Source organism: Apus apus, chromosome Z (assembly GCF_020740795.1).
Source record: "Apus apus isolate bApuApu2 chromosome Z, bApuApu2.pri.cur, whole genome shotgun sequence".
Classification (NCBI taxonomy): Eukaryota; Metazoa; Chordata; class Aves; order Apodiformes; family Apodidae; genus Apus; species Apus apus.
In genome coordinates, this window is record NC_067312.1 from 18,015,770 (window position 1) to 18,039,882 (window position 24,113).

Here is a 24,113-nt window from a genome sequence, read left to right on the forward strand (position 1 = left end):
AGGCACTTTATAGAGTATTTGCCTTAGTCTTTTTGGAGCAAAAAAATGTTGTTGCCTTTTCTGTCCCTTCACTTCCTTTCCACCTCCTTCTGTCCCCACTAAGAGCTCTCCATACAGCTTGTTCTCATCGGCTTCAGGGAGCCCAAGCTAATGGGCTGCTAGCACATCACATCTTGCTAGATTGGCCCCTGTTCTGCACTGCACCCTGTCACTTCAAATGGCTCTATGCTGTATTAATTAGGAACATGTGACCTTAACTTGCAGAATAAAATCTTGTTTTGTTGTTGCTTGTTGAACTTCAGGTCTCCAGTAATGTTCTCTCCCTAGAAAAAAAGTGACTGAACACAAATCTGAATTAGACTGGACCAAGGCATTATCCTTTCAGACCATGCTCCTCACATTCTCCTGAAGCTTGCTAAAGACCTGCATATTCTGCCCAATCACTGGGGTTTTGTTATTCAGTTTAAACTATAGTCTTTATAAATGATTATTTTGTTTTCTTCTGTTAAAACAAATTTGCTGTAATTAAACCACAGAGATGTAAAATATGTAATAATGCTAGTTTTATAGTGCTCATACATGTTTAAAGTACTTGCAGGTATTAAAAGATGTTTCCTGAAAGCAAATAACATTAGAATAATGGGAATGAGGATTAAAATGTCCAAAGAAGTTCAATCAACCTAAACCTTTCAGCAGACAAGCTAATAATATAGCTTGTTATATTCAGCCAATACACCGGGCTGTGGTTTAGCAGGCTGTGGGAAAATGCACTGCAGGCTTTCCAGAAGCTAGGTATTCCTTCCCAGTTTGAAGGCTGGCTCAAACATTCATCTCATGCTTCTTTTTATTTCTTCATTCCAAGGTTACTCTTTGTGCTCTTTTCCCCATCTCCTTCACAAGCATCACATTCTTGTGGTCTATGTCTTACTGAATAGGCTAAAACTATTGTCCATGCTACTCTGCTAATCTGCTTCAGCTTGATCTCTGTGTCATTGTTGTCTACAGAAGACTATTGTAAATTTTATGCATATGTGACAGCTTAACTTCCCATCTGGAAGCATCATTCTTTGCAACTAAGGTACCAGATTGACTCATCCTCTGTGCCTTCACAGATAACCAGCTGATGATGTGTAGTAAATGGTCTCTCACGTGTGTTAAATGTTGGCTTCTTTTCCCAGGTTATTCTGTTGCTGTTCTGTCAACTCAGAGCTCCATCTATTTTGTTGCTGGTGCACCTAGATCCAACTACACTGGCAGAGTAGTGGTTTATGATGTTGACAGCAATGGTAATATTGCAATTGTGCAGTCCCAGAGAGGCGAGCAGGCAAGTATATTTTGGTCATGAACACAGATTTTGCAAGCATCTGTTTTTATTGAAACAGCACTAAATTGCAATGCGTTTAGAATTCACTTAAAGTTTTCTCTAGACTATTTCAATTAGGTTAAATCTAAATGTTAAAGGGTATTTTAGGAAGTCATCTAATTAGTGGTAAAAGATAATATGCAAAGTTTCTTAATGTCCCATTCTGTCAGCAGTTCTTAATGGGAGAGACTCAGTGAGCTCCACTCTGCCTGAGAAGTTGTGAAGTAGATGACATTAAAAGACAGACTTGAATGCTCCATTCTCTTTTCTCCATTTGGAAGAGAGCAGAGTTTAGATGGCTTTAGTTTTGTTTGTTTGTAAACCAAATCTGAGAGTAAATCAGAGACTGGGTGTTATGTGCACAGTTTTATACTAAAAGCATAGCCTATTCTCTGTTTGCATTCTGTCATGGTTTAACCCCATTCAGCAACTAAGCCCCACACAGCTACTCCCAACTACCCCCCAAAAAGAAGGGCAGAGAATAAGAAAAGTAGACGTAAGAAAACTTGTGGGTCAAGATAAAGATAGTTTAATAGGTAAAGCAAAATTCATGTACTTAAATACCAAAGCAAACAAAAAAGTAATTAATTCACTACTTCCCACTGGCAGGCAGGTGTTCAGCCATCTTCAGGACAACAGGGCTCTATCACATGTACTGATTACTTGGGAAGACAAACACCATCATGCCCAACACCCCCACCCTCCCCTTTCTTCATCCCCCGGCTTTACATGCTGAGTATGATGTCATATGGTCTGGGATACCCCCTGGTCAATTGGGGTCAGCTGTCCTAGTTGTGTCCCCCCCTGACTTCTTGTGCACCCCCACACTGCTCACTGGTGGGATGGTGTGAGAGAAGCAGAAAACTTGACTCTGTGTAAACACTGCTCATCAACAGCTAAAATATCTCCATGTTATCCACACTGTTTTCAGCACAAATCCAAACATCGCTCCATATCAGCAACTATGAAGAAAACCTACTCTATTCCAGTCAAAGCCAGGACAATTCTTACTGCTAAGTGGTAAAGCCATAGCAGCAGCTACTGGGCAGAAACAGTGGACACATGATAAGGATATGGTTCTTCAAACACTGGACAATGTTATATAGTGATTTCATTCCAACAAGCAGTTTCATTTACTGTTATTGGAGTATTTGGGGTGTATGTTTTCTAAGTGCTAAAACATTAGTCTTTACAAAATCCACCTAAAAACATAGCTCTTTTACTAATGTTTTCAGATTGGCTCTTACTTCGGCAGTGTGGTGTGTTCGGTGGATGTTAACAGGGATTCTGTGACAGATGTCCTGCTTGTGGGGGCACCAATGTTTATGAATGACCTGAAGAAAGAAGAAGGAAGGGTACACATGTTTTCAATCACAAAGGTAGGAATGCCACTGCAGCAAAGCTGAAGTCAGCTGCCTGTGTTTCCATCCACAATAAGTGCTGATACTCAGTTTGCAGCTGGAGGGATTTACTGTTGTTCCCTTGACAGTTTTACCAAGTAAAAATCGGTACAAACTGCAATAGTATTTAGTGGCAGTGTCTTAAATCTTAAAGCAGTGTCTGTTAAATCAGAGAGTGATCAGAAGAGCCATCCCTCTCCCCAGTGCCAGCTGGTGCAGCAGGCTCACTCAAGCTGGCATTGCTTAGGGCTAGCTTCTTTCAAAGCAGGCTGGCCACATGCATGCTAAAAAGCTTTTGGCCCTGGATCTTTTCAGGACCTCTAAGTCATTATTTAGTGCATCTTTTTCAAAGTGTTAGACGTACTGTAAGTGGTGATTTTGTAACAAGAAATGAAGCATGTGGTTTTTCCAGAGTATGGTATAAGGGCTGGGGTATATGGTGCTAAGCCTTCCTGGTTAGAAGGCTGTGGATGGAGGCCCTGCCAGTGCAGTCTTGCCCATTCTGCTTTTCAGGAGCAGCTGCAAACTTTCCCCAGAACTGCTTGTGTATGTAATCTGGGAATAAGCCAGCTGGAAGAGAGCAAAATGGAGTAAATAAGCAAGTTAATAGCTAAGCACTATTAGTAATCAGGGGACTGCTAGGTGGCTCCCTGGTCCTGCTTTTCAGGCACTGCTCGTCACTGTACACAAATACAACACAAGGTTGACCACTTCTCTGAAAACATAGCTCAAGGCTTTTGCTAATTAATTTTTTGCCATTTGATTTTGACAGATCTGTTCAACACCTAACAGTATTCCCACAACAGTTCTAATAAATGGTTTTCTGCCAGTTTTCTGCATTGTTCCATACTTTCACACTGGGTGGTTGGTATTGTTGTCTCCTTTGCTCAGTGAAGCTATGGTATTTGTCTGATGACTGTGGGTTTTTTATTCAGAACTGTAGTAGGTGTTTTCAAAATGTCTGTATTAATAGTCCTGAAGCCTCTGGCACTTTTGAACAATCTGTTCATAAATCATTGGATGTCTGGATATGCAAAGTAAATTAATAACTGTCTTCCATCAGAGAAAATAGAAAAAGGCTTTAAATTGCAATCTAATAAATAGAAAGGAAGGACTTTCCTTCTCAGCAGCAGGTCACAGTCAGATCATCCTAGAGCAGCAGGGAACTGCACCCTAAGGCAGTTTCAAGGTAGGTGGAGGTGATGGAAGTTGTACTGCTGGCAGCTGACATTGGTCTTTGTGAATGTGGAATTAGACATGAAATGCAGAAGAAATGAAAAATGAAGGAATTTTTTTTCATGTTTTGAAAACTGAAAAATTGGAAGACTATCCTTATAACATTTAGTCTTTGTCAAATGTTAGGTTTAAAATTATGTAAAAATAAAGAGTAATGAAAGAATTTATTAATTTTTTTTAAAGAACCTGGCCTTCTGCAACTTTTCCATGTTGCGCAAATAACTTCTAGTCATTTTTAATAGATAACTTGGCTGGTATTTCTAAAATTTTAAGCACAGCATGGTAACTAAGGTTAAAGATGAGACTGATATTTGCCAGAATTGAATTTAAGCTAGTGTAAATGTGATCATTTAGCTATAAAGATCTCCAACCTTTCTTTCTTCATTGGCACTGGAGAGGTCAGGAGTTTAGCAGTTGCACACATGTTTTTTGCATTAGTTTAGTTAGGAAATTCCATTTCTGTTTCAAAGAATTATGTCCAGTTACATAATTTCCATTCGCTCTGCATAAAAACTGGTAATCCAAAACTGGAAACTGTATTTTTCAATGTATTGTGAAACTTTCGGAACAGTCAGATGAGGACAGAGAGAGCATTTAAGCTTCATACATATGGTTATATTTGCTGTTAGAGCTTTGCATAGTATGATTTAATTTTTGCTGTGTAATGCTTGCCAAGACTCTGAGACATAATGCAAACTGAATGGGCAGTACAATGGGGACGGAACTCAGGGTTGAGCACTCCAAGGGAATGTACTGGGAATGCACAAATATACTGTTCCTATGTCTAATCTGGTGCAATGATAGCTGTGTTTTTTCTTTTTTTCTTTTTTCCTTTTTTAAAGGGAATTTTGGATCAACAAGAACTCTTGGAGGGCCCACAGGGATCAGAAAATGCTCGCTTTGGATCAGCAATTGCAACTCTTGCAGACATTGATTTGGATGGCTTTAATGATGTTGTAATAGGTGCACCACTGGAAAACCAAAACTCTGGAGCAATTTACATTTACAATGGATTTCAAAAGACTATACGTACCAAATACTCTCAGGTAATTAACTTTGTTGCATAATGCCATACTCCTTGCCTTTAGATCTGGTAGAGGAAACAGAAATATTTTCTGTCTTGAAACTGGCTATGGTTTCATCCTTGTAAAGGAGTACTCTTATCCTCGTGGCTTATTTCAAGTTTTGTGCCTCTCCATACTTCAGCTATCAGCATAGCCTGGTTGTGGTGCTTATAACTGAAGCATATAGAGGAAAAGGACTTCAAATATGCTCCATCTGAGACTCTTGAAATTTTTGGTACCTGTGTATAAAGTCAGCTAATTTCCTATGCATTTTTTAAAGCCCATTGATCAGTATTTTAGGGTTGGTGTACAGCAATGAAGATTAGATATGCTCCAGGTCTGTGAATGACAAATATGTAGCATTAAAATAAAAGACTTTCAAGAGTCTTTGTATATCCTATATGGTAATAGAATGGAAATTTTAATGTCACTTTCCATGCACTTTATGGTTGCAGAAAGTATTTGTTAGAAGTGCTGTTAAGCTTCCTATTATTTTAGTTGCTCAATGTGAGATGGAAAAAGTTTCCAGTAAGTACTAGCTGGCATACAACAGTCAGTTAGTTGATATGCTCCCAAGACAGAAAAATCTAGTCCATTGTCTGCTCCAACAGGGCAGGAAAAAGTGCTTAAAAGCATCTGAGAAAACATCCACAAAAGCATTTTTTAAAAAACTATGGATTATGTATACAGGGAATATCAGTGAAACCCACTGCTTAGGCTGTCTACAGACATAAGCATGCTTGTGACAAACTCAGTAACCAAACTCTCTTTCCCAGAAAATTTTAGGATCAGATTCTGCTTTTGGACAACGGCTCCAGTTCTTTGGAAGATCGGTAGATGGCCATAGAGACTTAGATGACGATGACATTACTGATGTATCAGTTGGTGCTGATGGAAATGTGGTTCTGCTATGGTTGGTAAACTCTTTCAGGAAGGAAGCACTTAATGATTCAGATGCAAGTTGAACATTTAGTTAATTAATCAGACAAACAAGCAAGCCAAAAAGCTCTTTCATTCCATGTGTTCAGAGCTAACACACTTCCTGCTTCACTGCTGCTATCATAGGTAGCTGGAAAACAGCATTAGGCTAAAACTTTGAAGGTACATTATCAAACCATTGAAGGCCAAGGCAGCATGTGAGACAGAGCCAGGGCGTTGGGGAGGAAGCTGGGCATTGGGAGCTGCTGGGAGGGACCTGAGCAGGGATGGGGAGGGCCAGGAGACACCCCTGCCTGCCCCTGCTGTGCGGGCACATGGTCCAGAGGGAAGACGCAGCAGCAGGAAGTGGGGCTTGCTTGCGTGTGTTTGTAACAACAGATTGTACTGCAATCGCTGCAATATACTTTTGATAGCTGAGCCTGAGGTTGATTAAACCACTTCCCACACAACCTGTGTGACTTTTCCTGGCTGGTAGTCTGATCTGGGGAAGAGAGTTCCTGCAGGGTAAGGACAAAGAGCAGTGAGAGGGAGTTGGCATCTATTTCTTGCTAGAAACCCATCTTCCCTGTCATGTAGCCTTTGCTAGAGCAATCTGAGTACTTCCACAAAGTGAAGAAGAAAGGATTCACAGAACCCGAATTGTCTGCCTCCCTAAGTATTGTGTATTTTCCACTACTTAAGGAAGTAAATTAAAATGCAGCTTGCTTTCCTATCTGTCGCCTGTCTTCTTGCCTGAAGCTCCCCATTGTAAGAAGAGAAACATCACTGAATCGCTACTTATTTAATAATGAAACGTGATTATTAAAAATGAATGGTCAGTTTGGACCTTTGGCCCACAGCAGAACTGCTGCTTCTGCTGGTGAGAATTGCATTAAAGAAAATTATGCTTCTGTAGTACCAGCATTTCTTTAGATTTGGTTAATGAAGATGCTATTTTTTTTTTTTTCACTCTTGGCATTTAGTCTGATTAATGAGTTTCACTTTGGATTAAAGTGTTTGTTTTTACATGCAGGGTTCCTTTGAAACTGTTCTTCAAAATCATGATTAATTACATGAAAGTTGTTTTTTTGAAAAATAATAATATTAATTAAAATGAAGAATTAACCTTCTTTGCCTTTCCAGAGGACCTCAGTAGCTTCCCTAATAGAGCAGAGGAACGCTATTTACTAGGAAAACGGGGAAAGGGCTTCGTTCTCTGTTAGCTGAAGGGAAGGTTTACAGCATTAGGATAAAGACATTGATTATCCATTAATTTGACATGAGAAATTATTTATTGTCATTATTGAAAACTACTGTATCAACAATTTCACTTATATGCCAAGAAAAAGAATTTTACTAATGCCATAAAAAATGTTTACAGTAGGAACCAAGTAAATCAATGTTGCATTTATAGATAGTAATAGCAGCTTCTACATTATCCAGTGCTGTTGAAAATCACATGTAACCTTTTGAAACTATTTTTCAGGTCACAAAGCATTGCAAATGTGTCCATAATTGCTGCATTTAAACCTGAGAAAATAAGTCTGCTGAACAAAAACACAGAAATAACTCTAAAAATATGTTTTCAGGCTACATTTAGACCTGCTAAGAGAAATAATCAAGTGGGTAAGTGTATTTCAATGACTTGTCTTAAATTAATTCTTCAAAAGTCCATTACTCAAATGAGAAGTGGAAATTCTAAAGATATATTAGATTGAATGTCAAGAAAGGCAAAATCAGTAAAAAATGAAGTGCTTGAGAAAGTGTTTTTAGGACCTACTTTTATCACTAGCTCCAAAATCTTTGAAAAGCGGAGAATTAACAGTGTATCCTTGCTGTTCAGCAAACCCCAGAAAATGTCAGCAGTGAGAAGCTGATTTTTTTCAACCTATTGGTTTCAACAGCAAGCTGCAGACTTTTCTTCTGCCCTCAGAAAAAAAATAAAAATAAAAAAATAATTCATAGGCTCGGAGCAGATGGCAGTGGGGAGAACCTTATTTCAGAGGGCAAGAGAACACCAAATATTTCTGAGCCTCTCATGAAGCTCTTTAGTTAAGCATCATGGATAACACCAGTTGGACTTCTTCAATGCTATATATAGTGCCTTTAGGAACTCAGCTATTTTATAGCTCAAAAGATATAAAATAACAGCAAACTTCCAGAGTGTACTAGTCATAATTTGAAGAGGACAGAAATTATTATGTGATTGAAGAGAAGATGCAGATTCTTTATAATCTTCTCAGAGTTCAGGGATATTGTTGCAAGGCCCTTTTATCTAGTGTAATCCTGGCTGTGCAGACTGGCTTCTTGCCTGAGCTGCAGGCTCAGGCATGTGCAGTGGAGGCTGGATTGATTACCATTTAATGTGCTCTCTGTGGATGAGAACTTACGTCAGGTTTAAAACCTGTTTGACTGCTTTGGAAAACACAAGAGAAAATATTTTCACTTGGAAACTGCTCTATGTTTAGCAAGCTACGAAAAAAGTAAAATATTTATTGTGGTTTGGAAAGCCTGGTCACTCTGTGATGTTGAGCGTAGTAATGAGATCATGGGCAGTCATACTCAGCAAAAAACGTACTGTTATTCTTCTTGTAGCTATAAAGTACAATGCAACATTGGATGCAGATCTCCAGGCCTTTAGAGTAACTTCTAGAGGATTGTTCAAAGACAATAATGAAAGGTACATGCAGAGGGATCTTGTTATACGTCATGAGGAGACCTGTGCTCAGGATGTCTTCAGCGTACAGGTAAGTGCAATTGCAAGCAGTCTTAAGTGGCAAAAATTATACAAGGAAGATGTTGATGAAGTTTATGTCTGTAAGATGAGTTTCATGCATGGTGTAGACAGTGGTACACATTTCTCAAATCCCCTACAACTGATAAATATTTATAAGATTCTGATTTCAAGGAAATGAATAACCGTCAAATTCAGCACAGCTTTTTCAAACAGAAGAGGCAGTTCTTAATTACGTAATTCAGCTCAGACACAACACAGAGAACATAGTCCATAGTTACATTAGATTTTAATTTCCCTCTCAGTCAATTCTTCAAGAACTAAAGACATTCATGCAAATGTTTTCTCACAAACTAACAACATTCTGGTGCATGCTAGGGATACACCTCAGAAATAAGTAAAGAAGTCTTGATTTTTCTCTAGAACCAAAGACTGAACACAGCCATGAGAGCTGCCTTTCTCCCTCTGCATGATCCTTGGTCAGGTAGACCACTGATTTCTGCTTCAATTGCAATGCAAATATCCTTGACTTGTTAATGACATTGTGGAGCCATAGGGCTTGAAAAGTATTCATCCAGTACTAAGAAACAGGGGAGACATCAGGTGTATTGTGTTTTGGTGTTGCTCAGGCCACGCTGCTCTCTGTGATGGTAAGGCAGAGTGGAATAGGAATTTGACTTCTGCAGCAAGGTGAGAATGAAAGTCACCTGGTGGTGGCTTTTGAGGACCAGCTTCTGCAGCTGCAGAGAATCTGCATGTTCCCTAGCCCTAAAAGTGACTGTGATGAATTGAGTCTTCAGGAATCCTAGGAGGATGAGTTTTATCATGGAAGTGGCACTGAAAGCTGTTTAGCAAGAGGAGCCCACACAAGGCAATCTCTCAAAATTATTTCAATCAAGAAACAACAACAACAAAAAAAGCTTTGTACTGTTACTACTTCTTGTTTAAATCAAGTACGATTTTACTATACATTGTCAATGTGCAACAGAATTACCAATTTTACCCTGTTTGCTGTGCTGACAGCTATTATCTGAAAAATGTGTTACAGGAACCTTCTGATGCTGTGAATTCACTAAGTTTGCGCATTGACATTGGCCTTGCAAATCCTGGGTCCAGCCCTGTCCTTGATATATATTCTCCTACATCTGTGGCCTATAGTGTAAGTATGCAGACTTACTATCAAAAATCATAGAATCATAGAAAGGTTAAGGTTGGAAGGGACCTTAAAGATCATCAGGTTCCAACCTCCCTGCTATGAGCAGGGGCACTTCACACTAGACCAGGCTGCACAAAGCCTCATGCAACCTGGCCTTAAACACCTCCAGGGAGGGGGCATCAAGAACCTCCCTGAGCAACCTATTTCACTGCCTTACTACCCTCATGGTGAAGAATTTCTTCCTGATGTCTAACTTAAATCTCCCCTCTTTCAGTTTAAAACCATGACCCCTTGTCCTATCACTACCCTCTCTGATGAAATGCATGGCTATACACACGTCCATAATGTATGGCCCCCACAAACACCAAAGAGGTACATGGAAGTGAAAACTGGTGTTCTAGTTAAGTCACTGGGCTGAAAACAGGCACCTGGATGTGTGTCCCCTGGTTCCTTTTATACCTTTGTGCTGCACAAGCTTGCTCACACACACACATCAGCCACCATGGCATAAGAAGAATGTTGGTTGAGCCATGTCACTGTGGATGTGAACTTCTAGTTGATGGCAAAGAGGAACAATTTAAGGTTAGTTTGTCCTACAATGAAAGAGTACATAAAAGAGAGATGGAACCTTTTGGATTATATCACATTTTTTGTGAGTTAACAATAAGCTGCCTGCACAGTTCGTATGGGTTAGTAGACATGTAGTAACACATTACCCAGTGTTAACTTGTTCATGTGCCAGAGTTTTTCATGCCCTCAAGAGGGATTTTTCTTGCCTGGAAACCTGCTTCACCTCAAAGGTATTTGCACTCTGCTGTCTGTAGACAATTTTAAAGTTGACCCCTATCATTCAGGAAATGTTTTTATTTTTGTAGATTCCATTTATTAAAGACTGTGGTGAAGATGAAATATGTATCTGTGATCTTGTTCTGAATGTTCAGCGGAAGGCAGATGATGGGTAAGGGCTGAATCACTGAAATTGTTGGGGTCATGAGTTAAGTTTTCAACCAGTTGGTTTGTCTGTAGGCTTTGGATGAATTTCTAGATGAGAATGTCATTTTAGTTCAACATCTATTTAGAAACAGCAGCAATAAAAAAAGCAATAGCATCTCTGTCTTAACAAATAAAGGGAAAAAAGGTATGATAGAAACACATGTAAAAGTAGACCTTTCACTAGCACAGACAAACCCAAGTTTCGGTACCTTAGGGATGAGGACACAGTGAGCATTCAGAAGAATAATGTCTGGGTGGTTGCTGTTGGGGAAGGGACCACACTGGAGAGCAGTAGCAGCTGCAGCAGCCATCTTGGTCCCTCCTGTGGAGAGCAGTGAGGGTCCTGCAGCAGGCTGTGCCACTGGGGAGCTGTAGTTATCCAGTCAGGCAGCACATTTTCCAAGTCCTTATGCATACATGTACAGTATGTGGAGAGAGAGGGCTGCCTCTTCCTGCAGCTGCCAGCCAAGTTTGGCCCCCACCCTCTGCCCAACCTCTCACCAGGGCCTTGAAAATCCAACAAAGTGACTTTGAACATGCATAATCAAGGTCTTGCACTTTGAGAAGACACTAATTCTATTTGGCTTTAAGAAACACCATCATGGAGTTTCTTATGTCAAAGGGTTTAGAAAACAGAGCATTTAAGTGCATAGAATGTAGGAAAGGTCTTGCTGTGCTTGTCATTTGTTTTTGGCTACAGGAAACACATTTTCATGATCCACAGCTGTTCTAGTACCTCTGTTTACAACAATGGACTTTATTTTCCAACAGCAAACAGCAGTTTGTTGTCAGCAGCAAAAACAGAAGACTAACGTTCCATGTAAAATTGAGAAATAGAAAGGAAAATGCATATAACACCAGAATTCAGGCTGCATTTTCAGACAACTTGTTTTTTGCTTCATCATCTTTACCGGTATGTGATACCCAACCTCATTGTTCCTTTACTGCCACTGATCTTTGAGGTTCTTGGAGAATTTTTTTGGTTTTTTTTCTAGTAGTGCCTATCCCAGGAAAGAATGTGTGTGCAAATCTCTCTCCCAGTTTATTTTTTTATTTCAGAATTATTCCCTTTGGCATATCAGTTTATTTAGGTCAAGGAGAGACACTGTCAACTCAGCATAAAAGTTGGCAACCTGTCGAGTTTGACCTCAGCTCAGTATTTCAGTCATCTTTTCCTCACTTTAGGCCTTGGCACCCACATCTTCTGCTTGACTCCCAACAACATGCCTAAATACTGTTGCTGTGCCACAGGGAATGTGTATTTGAAAAATCAAGCATTCAGCATCAACGATATGGCCTTGAAGCACAGACCTTGAATCTAGAAATAGTGTTCCTGCCAAGGCCATATGTTCCAGCTAGACAGTTAATCAGATTGAAATTATTTCCATGCCAGAAGCCCCTCTTCTAATGTTTTTCTTCTTAGAAAAAGGAAAATAAAGGAATGATACATACTATTTTGGGGATGCAGTAAATATATATTCTCAGCTGTTGTACCCAATTAGTGAAGGATGAAATCCAGATTTCAGTGCTTGGCTTATGTGGTCAGGATGCTACTGGAGAGGTGCGTGATAATCCTAGGGGTGAAATTCAGAGCAATCCCTACACTGAAGAGAGAGGAGGGATAGGAGCATTCATCACTGCCCAAGAGCAGCATTTTCCTGAACAATGAACTGGCAGAAGCACTCCACACAACGCTGAGGGTGCTCCTCTACCTCCCCATCCTGTTGTGCAGCAAAATTGCTCATCCCTCTCATGCCAAAAGACCACACTGGAGCTGGGATTTTCTTTTGCTTTAAAATCCCATTTGCTTAGCAGTATTTCAGCCTGAAAGTGAAGCCTTTGACCAAAAATGTGCCTGCTTCAAAGCAGGAAAAAAAACATAAGCTAAGAATGTATGGGAGTTGTTTTTTGGTTTTGTCTTGTGTTTTGGTTTTGGTTTTTTTGCAGCATAATTCATGAATGGTAAATGTCTGCTAGGGATGTTTTTTAACATGAAATAGTACATTTAATGAATTCTTTTTAAAGTGATGATAACTGGGTATGGTCTTTGAGTTTGTCTTTGATGTAGGACATTGCCATGCTAAATATTCTGCAAAGTAGTAAATAAACTCTTAGGTATTGAAGATATTTCTACAAAAAAATCTACAATAGAACGTGCATAACTAGCTCTCAAGTTCTGTAAATAGGTCTGCAAAAGTTCTGTTAAAATTCTGTGAAAAAGCACTGTAGGAGTTCATGCTGGAGGTGACCTGTACTCTCTAGCCTGTATTCTTTCTTCCAAGCCCAACACAAAATTCTTGACAAGATCTAATGTCACAAGAAAGTGTATGGGACTTGTCTTTGTCCCACCTTTCTCCTGTCTCTCTCCTAGTCCTGCCTATGCCTCCCCATCTGCTGCATCTCTAGGTATTACTGCCATAACACCTATTTGTACTACACCTTAATGTCGTACATGTCCTTTTGAAGATACAGACAGGACTTCCTCTCTGCTTTATCAAAACCTGATAGTAAGATTACTTCTCTGTCTGCTTCCTTTGCAGAGTGATGGGACTGAAGTTTCATGTCAGACAGGAACAGCACAAAGTACAGTCATTTGCCAAATAAGCTATCCTGTTTTCAGAACAGGACAACAGGTACAGCTAGCATATTTAAATAACCTTGAATGATACACAGAAGCTTTGTTGTTGTTCTCCCCTAAATCTGCATTTACTGTTGGTGAGGATTTCTTAGATTTGGCAGCAGTTAATTTTCTTTGGGTTTCAGAGCCATTAAAAGAAGCAAAATAAGAGCTAAACTTTTCTGACTCCCTTACAAATTTAACGAAAAAAAGGTTCTTGAAGTACATTTGTCCTTGCCTATGGCTTTCAAATGCTACTGTAACTTTGGAGGATGAAGACTGAGGGCAGATGCAGAGAGCATTGTGAGTAGCCTCCTGGGAACTGAGCACAATTCCCATCAAACGCCTCCTGCTGCCTGAGCTTGGGGTAGCTTCTTCTCCTGTTCTCTGAATCTCATCTCTCCATTAAAGCAGCATTGCTCTGGGATTGGTGACCCTCACAGTCCAAGGATAGATTGTATATCCTTTTTCTCATCCATACCATAAATCTCACGATACCCATGGTTTTATGGAACTTAATGTCTTACTCCTCAGGGGCAGAACACAAATAGCCTTCCAGCCTCTAACACAATTGACTGGAGCCATTAAGAAACTTAATAGAAAGAAAAAAACATTACATTCTGGGGCGTGGGGATCAGAACTTAAAAAACCAACACATTCATATTGATTACGTATTTAAAGTTTTTTTCTGAATTTTTAATGGCATTGGTCAAAGAAGACCAGTTGGAACAATGGAAGAGAAGGGTGAATAAAAAGCTTGTCTTAGTGCTAGTGTTTAAAAGCATGTAATTGAAGCAATCCCTAAACACCTTTTGTTGCATCTTGGAGCTCATTATACACAATTTAAAAATAGCTCATGTTTATGTAACAATGGCAATTTGTAAGGGAAAGCGAGAAGAAAGCAACTCTAGAATATTAGAAATTACCAAAATATTACATAGAAATCAGTGGATAATTCAGATATAGCAGGAAATTCTAGATTGTTGCACATATTAATAATTATGTTGCTATTGAGAAGTCCTTTGGATATTGTACCATCAACTCATTTACTGTTTGTTTCTTGCCTCTTCCATAGGTGTCCTTTGATATTAGTTTTGATTTTAACCTGAAAAATCTTCAGAATGTAGCAGTTCTAAGTTTTCACGCATTGAGGTGAAGTATATAATCCTATGAAAGGAAGTTGGGCATTAATACCTTATTTGTATAAAATAATATTGTAACACCTGACTTAAATGTGTTTTGCTTAACAGTGAAAGTAAGGAGGAGCAAGAACTGGACAACCAGGTCAGCTTATCAATCCCCTTGCGATATGATGCAGAAATTCACTTCACAAGGTACGCTGAATAATGTAAAGAATCTCTGTCAGTTTGCCAAGGCATCTGAATATATTTTGTCTTGAAAGGCCACTGAAAGATAGGGAAACTTTGTTTTTATTTTGGAAGTGGTAAGAAAATCCCATTTCATCAACAGTAGCAGAATTTTCTTTTCCAACAATCTTACATATAAAAAAATTTAGAATATATAGTAAGAAGTCATGGATCCATGTTTACCTCTCCACAATTGTTATAGATGCTCATTGAACTGAAGTGGTATAAAAACAAAACAGTGTTTGTGATTTTGATAACATAGTATATACTGTAAAATAATGCTGGGCCTCTGGGCTCAGATGTAGTGACATTGGATCAAATCTGGAGTTAAAGTGATCAAAACTAAATAAGAAAACAGCAAGAAGAAAAAAAACTCAAACTCTCAGCAAAGAGGGAGGGGAAAAAAAAAAAAAAAAGGAAGGGGATGTATCTGCTGAACCTCAACCAAAAATGTACACACTTGTTCACAGTTTGAGATAACTGAGATAATTAAAACCTGAGATGGCACATGGCAGATTCTCCCTTGCTGCAGCTGTGTTGGCACGGGAGCAGCACACCCTGCATCCCTGTGCGCTCGCCCAGAGACTGGCACACACATCCCCCTTCCCACCTGGCATCGGCCCTTTGCCCTCCCCACGGAGGGCAGGTCAGGGCTGTTGCATGAGGGATCCTTTACCCTGGTAAGAGCAGTTTATAAGTAGAGAGAGCTGGACTGGCAGCAGGAGAGATATAGACAAAAATCCCTTTAAGACTGATCTTCATACCATGCCCTGTAAGCATTTTATCTTCAGCCCTGGAAGTGCCTAGTGATTTGGGATGCATTGAAACAGTTATGAATCTGTTACTGTTCCAAGCAGGAATTATTTCAGTTACAGTTTAACTTAATTTAGAACTAAAAAAAAAAAGATTACACTCATTTGACACTTGGATCAAGATAGTGTATTTTCCTTTTCATCACAGAAAAGGATAAAATAGATTTAGTTACATTTTATGTACTTGGTCACCAAATCTTGGTAAAAAAGTGCTTTTGGATCCCAAAGAACTCAAAAATTTTTAAATATAAACTCACAGAAAATAAACAGTAATGACTCAAAGAATGTCAAAGATTTGAAAAAGAGGAAGCTGCTTAAAAATGCACAGCAACAGTGAATTCAGGAAATTAATAGTAAAATATCACCATAACTACAAGAACTGTTGGCTGCACAGAATGACCTGAGCTGGAATAGAGACCACAGTACAGAAGGTTAGTAGTTTAAAAACCTGTTTTGCAGCAGCAGTTCCAGAATATTTGGAGGCCCTGCATTCACCACAGCTAGTTGCCCCAATTCTGGAGTCATGCTGAATTTTTTTAGATTAGCTTAATTACAGCATTCAAGTCAGCAATATAAGTTCTTTCGGCTCTCTGAGAAAGCTGCATGAGACTTTAGCAGAAGTAAAGTGTTCGTAAAGGTAGCAGCAGCACAGAGATTACAGGAGCATTTGTATTCTGGGGGCTACCCCAGCAACTTAAGCAGACTCCTGGGAAACTGAGATGGTGCAAACTTGAATCAGCAAATTTAACTGGCTGAGAAGTGTGAATAGAAACTCAATGCTTCAGAAAAGGCCAGGCATGAAGTCTATAAAATACTTACTCAAGGAAAAACAGTGGTTTCAATTGAGATGCATCTCCCAAGTATGAGAAAATGCAATCTCATATGCAAGTCAGGGCATGAAAGAGTGTCTCCTGCCAGAAAAGGATTAGTTATTCTTGGAGATGAGTCGATTTAAAAGTAAAGGAAGTACACATTAGACCAAGTTAAAATTTTAAATGCTTCCATAGGAGTTAGCTCATTTTTACACTCCTCCACTTAGAAGGTAGTTCCTTCTTCAGGTAGGTAACATAGGTGAGCAGCAATCTTTTGAAACGGAAGGGTGGAAAAAGAAGTGTTCTTTTGCTGAAGTGAAGTTATCTAGGGAAAATCTGCTAACCTGAGTTTCTAGAAGAGGTGGGAATTAATCTTACCAGTAACTTCTGCAAGGCGAATGAAGCTGATGCTGTGCATCCTGGAAGCACTGGAGATTTGAGCAGTAAGAGAGCAGGAAATAAATTACACACATGTTCCTAGAATCCTTGTGAGGAGGGCCTTCAAAGAAACAGCCCATGGGAGGGACTATGGAGGATAAAAAAGGGTTCACGACACAGAAATATGACAGCCCCTCCACCCTGTTAACTCACTCCCCAGCTTGTTTTTGACTGCTCACAATAGCCTCCTAATGAAAGTTAATGATGAAGAGCAGATACAGTTCTGAAATGGCTCAGCAGAGGACCTGCTAGTACGCAGATGCAATGCACTACTTAGGGATGCTTTAATTGCCTTTGAGCACGGTCCCAGCTGGCTGAGACCCTCAGCATCCACAGGCCCTCATACCACTTTGTTCCATCACATAACTGTGGTGGGCTGCAAACACCCTCGTGTTGCTTTTGAAATTTTGAATTTTGATACCCAAAAATACTATAGGAAGTGTCCCAGAGGCGACCAAGGGCTACACAGTATGTACTGTGCATACCAGGCAAGGTGCTGTGTGTGTTTCCACACCCAGGCAGCATGGAAACAACCGTGCCTGTGGGCTATGGTGTTAGGGCTCTGCACCTCCTCCTTTAGAGTCCGTTGACATTCGCTGTTACAGATGTACCAAGAGGGACAGTCGAGGGTCCCTTTCTGAGGAGGAAGACCACTGCAGGGCTGAAGGCTGAGGTTTGTGCCTGGGAGGAGAGCTTGCTGCATGGCACTGAAACACCATGGTGTGCAGGAGATGGAGCAGAGCCTGCATCTCACACAGCCCTCCTGTCTCACCTTCACATGCTCACTCTGGCCCCAGGCTTCAGTACACCATTTGCTTAACCAACTTTGTAAAAATCAAACAGCAGTACAAGTGCCTAATTTTTCATCTGACTGTACTTCTGACCAGTTTCAGGAAGACACATCTAGTGACATGTTTTCAAAGCAGCTACCAAATTGAAATGCATTGTTTTATGGCTGTTAACTAGGCTTGCCAACATCAACTTTTACGAAGTATACTCTGGTCATAATGTTCCCTCCACTGTGAATAATTTTGAAGATATTGGGCCCATGTTCAACTTCTCAGTTAAGGTTAGTAAATGTTTCTGGTTCTGGTTCAAGAAGCTGTCTTACCTTGTCCTGTAGCCTGGTCCCAAAATCAGTTGAAAAAAAATCCTGCATTTTACTATCTGATTGTGATGCTTTTTAATTAGTAAAGTAAGAAAAAAAATCCACACCTTTGAATAGCTGGGGGTAAACGCTTCCAGTCTGTAAGAGATTAAGGATGAACAATACTACACAAATAGACTGGGGGAGGGATTGGTCCTGTACCATTTACATATTTAGAAGATGGTTAATGCTTAACTTTAGGCCAAATTAGACTGTTTTTTCACAGACCATATTTGTCTTCTGTCAGTGTGATGGAAAAGTCTTTGCAGGCTTGTACTTTGAAACTTGAAGCTTGGCAAGGGTTAAAGCACTCAAGCCAGATGTAAGAACTAGCCAGATCACAGCATTTATTACTCAGAAAAACTTAGATCCAAATATGCTACGTGGAAGATACTTAAATTATGTTCCATTTACATTCCTGTAACTGCTACTCTCAAGGACTAAACAGGCCTGCTGTGGCAGAATATTTGCTTTTCAAAACATACTTCATGCAGTTAATATGAGTTTTGCTAAGGAAACAGACGAGGAATTGAAGCTATACAGCACACTTTCTGCTTTACCATTGGTTTAATGTAATTATTACCCTAGTAAATGCCTTAGGACAGAAAAACATTGATGCAATGTTTTTGATGCACAGTTCTTCCATGCTCATCCATTTTTTTTTATTTTCTTGATATATCAAATAGTTTATGCATGTGTAAGTGTAACTACCTTAATTAATTGTGAGTTACTTGCCTTGCAGGTAACAACAGGAAGTATTCCAGTAAAGATGGCATCTGTAAAAATCTATCTTCCAGAATTGACCATCAAAGACAATCCACTTATGTACATAACTGCAGTCACCACAGATCAGGTGAAGAACTGAATTATGTAAACTGCTGTGCTTTGGGGGCTTAATCAGTACCATAAACACCAGTTCCCTCCCTCATAGTGCAGCGTTTTCCCCTTGTCCCTTCATATAAAGAAAGGGGGATGACCACGACATCAGCAGTACACTGGTCTATTACTTGGGAGGTGTTGATTATCTTTAGTCAGCTGCTGACTTTTCTTATGACTCTGGAACTCTTCAGCTAGGTCCCTTTCCAAGTTCATGGGAAGGTTATAGTAAAAATTGAATTTTTAGATCAGTACAAACACTTCAGGTCAATGTAGGGGGAAAAATTACTGTAAAAGCCATTTAATTCTGACCAAAACCTCATACAGTCTCTTCATTTTCTGAAGTATCCAGTGTTAGGTAAGTGACAATCTAGCCTTTCACAGCCACCCTATCATCGCAGAAATGTAATTATGATGATGACTATAAACTTCTGAGTATAATGTCTTGCAATATCATTCCTGCTGTCTTCCCTAGGCCAGAGGTGTTACTTGTCAAGCTCAAATAAATCCACTGCAAATAGGGAAAATACCTCATTCTGCATCTTTCACGAAAGAGAACTTCAGAAATTCCAAAGAACTGGTGAGTAAGACTCAGGGATGCAGTACTGCAGGACAGGGGCATAAGAGCTAATCTCTATGAGCCCAGGGCTGTACCTGTGGGGATAGCTGTGGTGGGGGTGGCATTCCTCATTCACAGTGCAGGAGTCCAGTCTACAGGTGTTCTTACACATAGTGTATGCACTAAGGTGCATGTTCTTCACAGCCTGCAAGCACTGAGTTTGTATGCACACAGTGGCAGAGGCAAGGGCAAAAATCCAGATATTAAAAGAACATTTGTCAAAGTGTATTTTTAATGCATACTATGGCCTCTCCTTGCTGTTTCCCCTGGAAGAACTGCAAGAATGTGAAGTGCAGTACCATCACATGCAAACTGGAAGACATTATGCTGAAGGGAGAGTACTTGGTGAATGTGTCCACCCGAATCTGGAATGGAACCTTTGCTGCTGTGAGTATCAGCTGCATCTTCATGAATGATCTAATATTCAAATATTTCTAACTCCTGGTATCTTTCAAAGCTCAGTAAAAGAGACCTTCCAATCTAGAAAGACCTACCTTTGCTTTACATAGTAGTGTGTGTTTTTCCAGATTGAAAACTTGATTCTAAAGGTAAAGTAAGCAGTGAGGCTGCATAACGGAGCTGATAACCTTCAGTTCAGCACAAAAGCCAAGAAGATGCTGTGATAGTGCAATCTTCACACCTGAAAAAAAACCCAAACCAAACCAACACACAACAAACAACATTCTCTGCATCTGTTAAATGCATTCAAGGGGAACTACAGTTTCCACAAAATTCAACATAGGACAGCTGAGCACAGTATCCTCATAGCCTGAAAAATAATACTGCTTTTAGCTTTAGCACATCACAGCCTACATAGTGATCATTTTAAGTAACCTTAAAATACAAAAAGCCTCTTGGTGCTGCCAGTTATTTGTTAGAGAAGGTGTGATTTTTTTTTTTAATTGACTTTTTGTTTTTTATTAGAGTTTGTGTCAGGGAAACAGTCCTTGATTAAAGACCTAAAGGATGTTCGAAAATATCCATCATTAATATCTCGACTTTCCCATCTTAAATCACCATGTGTCCTCCAGGATATAACTCATCATGAATTACCAGACTTTTGAAATGAGACCATGTTTGCTTCTTAGCTAGGCAACCAACAAAATGTCTTGGGAGTCCTCGGTTTGCCTAGAGCGTCAGGAACATGACGCAGTCTCCTTAGTTTGTCTGGCAAGTCTTATGGCAGGTATTGACATTTAACAGCAGGGCTGTTGTCAGTTTTAGCATTCAGCTCTTAAAAGGAAAAGGTCAGGCTGATAATGTAACACACTTCTGCAAGTGTGTGAATGAAAGCAACTGCCTGTCTTTAAAATGGGTATTTTTCAAATCAGCTGGGTTGAGACCACTTGTGAGTGCTGTTAGGTACACAGAAGGTGGAGACCTGAACAAAAGGTTGCTACCCTCACAAGGAAGCGACTGGAAGTAATTTGTTTACCCCTGGACGATGAGCAGGAAAGATCACGTGTCACAGTTTTCCTCTCACCTCCCATTTTGTTATTTTCTACTTGATTGTCAATGTTAAGAGCAAATAGTCTTGTAACCACTCAATAATGCACATAATAAGCCTTTTTATTTAGTGACAATCAGTCACTGTCCAAGAAGGGGATAGCAGGCTCAACAGTACCTGCTAAGCAAAAGAAAGATTTGTTTAGGAATTAACAATGTGCTTTGAATACTGCTCAGGCAGGTTTCTAAACATTTGGGAGTGCTGAACAGAGTACTTGGGCAGATAGCCACAGTGCAGGTGTGCACTAACTGTACGCTGCAGGGACAGTCAGTGCAGTGTGCACTGGCTGCTGTGGACCCACGGTTACACATGCTTCCTGTGTCAGGCCCAATGAACCTGGCCTTGCCATAGAGAAATGGCTGAGGAGACAAAATGACAGAGCAGGCATTGCTTTTGTTGTAGCTGGCGAGTGCTCCTGTGCTCCCATGAACCTGAAGTCATTCCCAGTGGTGCCATAGGAAATGGGGTTCTCTGTGCCCATGGCACAGGGAGAAGAGCAGCAGTGAAGTGACAGTGTCTGCACAGCCAGGGTCCTCCTCTCTTGACTAATACACAGAGGAAATGGGATCTGGCACAAGGTCTCTTTTCAGAAGGGAACTGGCTTGAGATTTTTGTCATCTTTGTTTAAGCTGAGGAAGCAATATCAGAATTTGAGCAGTGGAGAGGAACAGACAACAATAGGAAAAAATAAATGGGGAAAAAAAGAAGTATTTTATAGAGGTGAGGGGCAAAAAAGGGAAAGAACATTCCATTTCCATTTCTTTCAAAGGCCAGAGATAGATCCCCATCTGTCTTTTCTCCCTTTCTCACTGTTATTTCCCGCCCCTCACCCTCCATGTCTTCCCTGCTAGCCACAGAATATAAAATGGATATATAATAAACTCCTCCTGTTTTGCTTGAACTATATGTTAAAGAAAAAAAAGCCAGTTCTTCTGTTTTGTTGCTAATAAGTACAATGAGCAAAATTCAGTCTGGAGTAACTGCTCCATTAGCTTGGGACAAATAAAAACATAAATTTAATGTTCATAATATTGTAATTTTTTTTTTTTCTGGTTACGAAGTCTTCATTTCAAAGCAAGAGAATCATTTTAGGATGTTTACATTCTAATCGATTTGCCCTGTAATGCAGCTTTATTTTAATTTTCTCTTTCAGTCAACTTTCCAGACATTACAGCTCTCTGCAGAGGCAAAAATCGATACACATAACCCTGAATTATTTATAATTGGAGAGAATATCCTTACTGTAAGTGACAGATAAGTATATTATTTTCAGTTTCTCCAACTTTTACTGTATTAAAGTGATAGTATTTATTTTTCAATGTCCTTTAGGAGTACATAGCAAATTACAAACACTAACGATGTCTATTTATGTTGAACTAATGTCTCCTTCTGGCTGTATGCAACCTCCTTTAAGTTACTACAATTTTTCCATTTCAGCCAATCATATATAAACCAGACTCAGTTAAAATCTGTAGATCTGAAATAGTTTGAGAACTATGAGCAAAACTCAGGAACTTCTGAAATTCATAAAGCTTCCTGTTAATTAAAAGATTAAAATTTGGACCTCCTTCTTCAAAGGAATCAATTGTTGTAGATAAATGAGGTCTTGGAAACACTTTCACAAATCTCTTTTAGTCTTACTTCTTTAAGTGTATTGGGTTTGATGTTTGCAGGCAGATAGTTGCCTACATTTGGCTCAGGTCTCCAGCAAATAACCTTAATCTAATTTGTAAAAGAATGTGGAGTATTTTACGTTTCCATGTGCTATATACAAACATAGAAAATGAAGAATACAAGTGCCGTGGGGCTGTTGTAACAGAAAGATACCTTGTTCTCTTGGCCTATCTACAAAGGAACACTCTTCCATTTGCAAAACTAAGTTTAGATTTATTTTTCCAGGATTTATCAGCCTATTTTATCCATAAAAATAACTAAGGCCATTGAAGACCAAAATGCAAGTTAGTAAGGGAGTCAAATATCTGTAAGAATGTGTAGCATAGCCCATTCACAGGCAACAGAAAATTCAGTTAAATATGTACAAAGGCACTTACTGATTTATCTGTCTCAATGTGGAAATAAGACAAAAATTCAGTACTATTTTTTGTCATTGTTTTCTCACGGATCACTCAATTTCTTGTGAAGAACCTCTCTGTAGCCCCATTTGCATTTAGGGAAACCTCCAGTGCCTGAAGAAGCAAAGGGAATAATATGTGTAGTTCTGGAAATAATGCCATGTTTTTACAGAAAAATTACATGCCTGTATGTGAAGTGTGCTGAGTGCCTCACCTTTGTGGCATGCCATTATTTCTGCTAGGAGATGAAACTCATTAATGCAAATATTTGAATTAATTGCACATGCTTTTTAAGTAGCTCATAAACCATGTATTAGTAGGTATTTTTCCAGAGTTTGAGCATGATACTGCCAAATTTACATTACCAGCAGTTCTATGGGCAACTTCAGGAGAAAAAGAATGTAATTATTCAAAAGACTGCTTGATTAAATCAGTTCACAAATGTAATTCTTCAGTCAGTCATTGAAACATCTGCAGGCGGGACTTTCACAGTTTTGAGGCAGTGTCTGAACAGGCCCTGAAAGTTATCCACAGGCCTCTTATGAAACACAGTGGCTTTTGGTGAGGCTCACAGCCTGATAAGTTACTTGGTAGCCTCTCAGCCTGTAAGCAGTCTTGGAAAACGTGCCAGCTGGTGGAGGTACGCTCACGCTCAGGCAGTTTGCTTTGACACCTCAGTGATGGAGTCAGTACCCAGCACTACATATATTTCTTGGCTGGCCAGCAGTGATACCTAGTGTTTGCCCTTCACACTTCCTTGGGAATAGGACAGTGCAGAAGCAATCTGAGTTTATTTGCCTACTTACCTTGTTACTTTGGACAACGGTGGTACGACTCATCCAACTTAGTATCTACCTTAGTCATCCACATCAGAGTTAGCTTTCCTATACAACCTAAACCACAGAAATTATAGGTATTTCTGAGATGCAATTCATCTCATATTAAAGATGATCCTGAAAATAAGCAGGGTGAATTAGGCCCT

The 24,113-nt window shown here is 39.6% G+C and overlaps 1 protein-coding gene across 1 annotated transcript in view; it reads left to right on the forward strand.

The window, feature by feature from the left end:
* Positions 1-24,113, forward strand: part of ITGA2 (integrin subunit alpha 2) — a 68,002-nt gene that overhangs the window by 41,226 nt on the left and 2,663 nt on the right. The window contains exons 12-28 of the mRNA XM_051642394.1: positions 1,179-1,324; positions 2,599-2,742; positions 4,842-5,045; positions 5,840-5,976; positions 7,468-7,607; positions 8,577-8,728; positions 9,764-9,874; positions 10,747-10,829; positions 11,636-11,777; positions 13,405-13,497; positions 14,557-14,633; positions 14,732-14,815; positions 17,877-17,979; positions 18,800-18,910; positions 19,409-19,513; positions 19,826-19,939; positions 22,213-22,302. Of these exons, the coding sequence (XP_051498354.1) occupies positions 1,179-1,324; positions 2,599-2,742; positions 4,842-5,045; positions 5,840-5,976; positions 7,468-7,607; positions 8,577-8,728; positions 9,764-9,874; positions 10,747-10,829; positions 11,636-11,777; positions 13,405-13,497; positions 14,557-14,633; positions 14,732-14,815; positions 17,877-17,979; positions 18,800-18,910; positions 19,409-19,513; positions 19,826-19,939; positions 22,213-22,302 (2,036 nt within the window). The remainder of the gene's footprint in view (positions 1-1,178; positions 1,325-2,598; positions 2,743-4,841; positions 5,046-5,839; positions 5,977-7,467; positions 7,608-8,576; positions 8,729-9,763; positions 9,875-10,746; positions 10,830-11,635; positions 11,778-13,404; positions 13,498-14,556; positions 14,634-14,731; positions 14,816-17,876; positions 17,980-18,799; positions 18,911-19,408; positions 19,514-19,825; positions 19,940-22,212; positions 22,303-24,113) is intronic.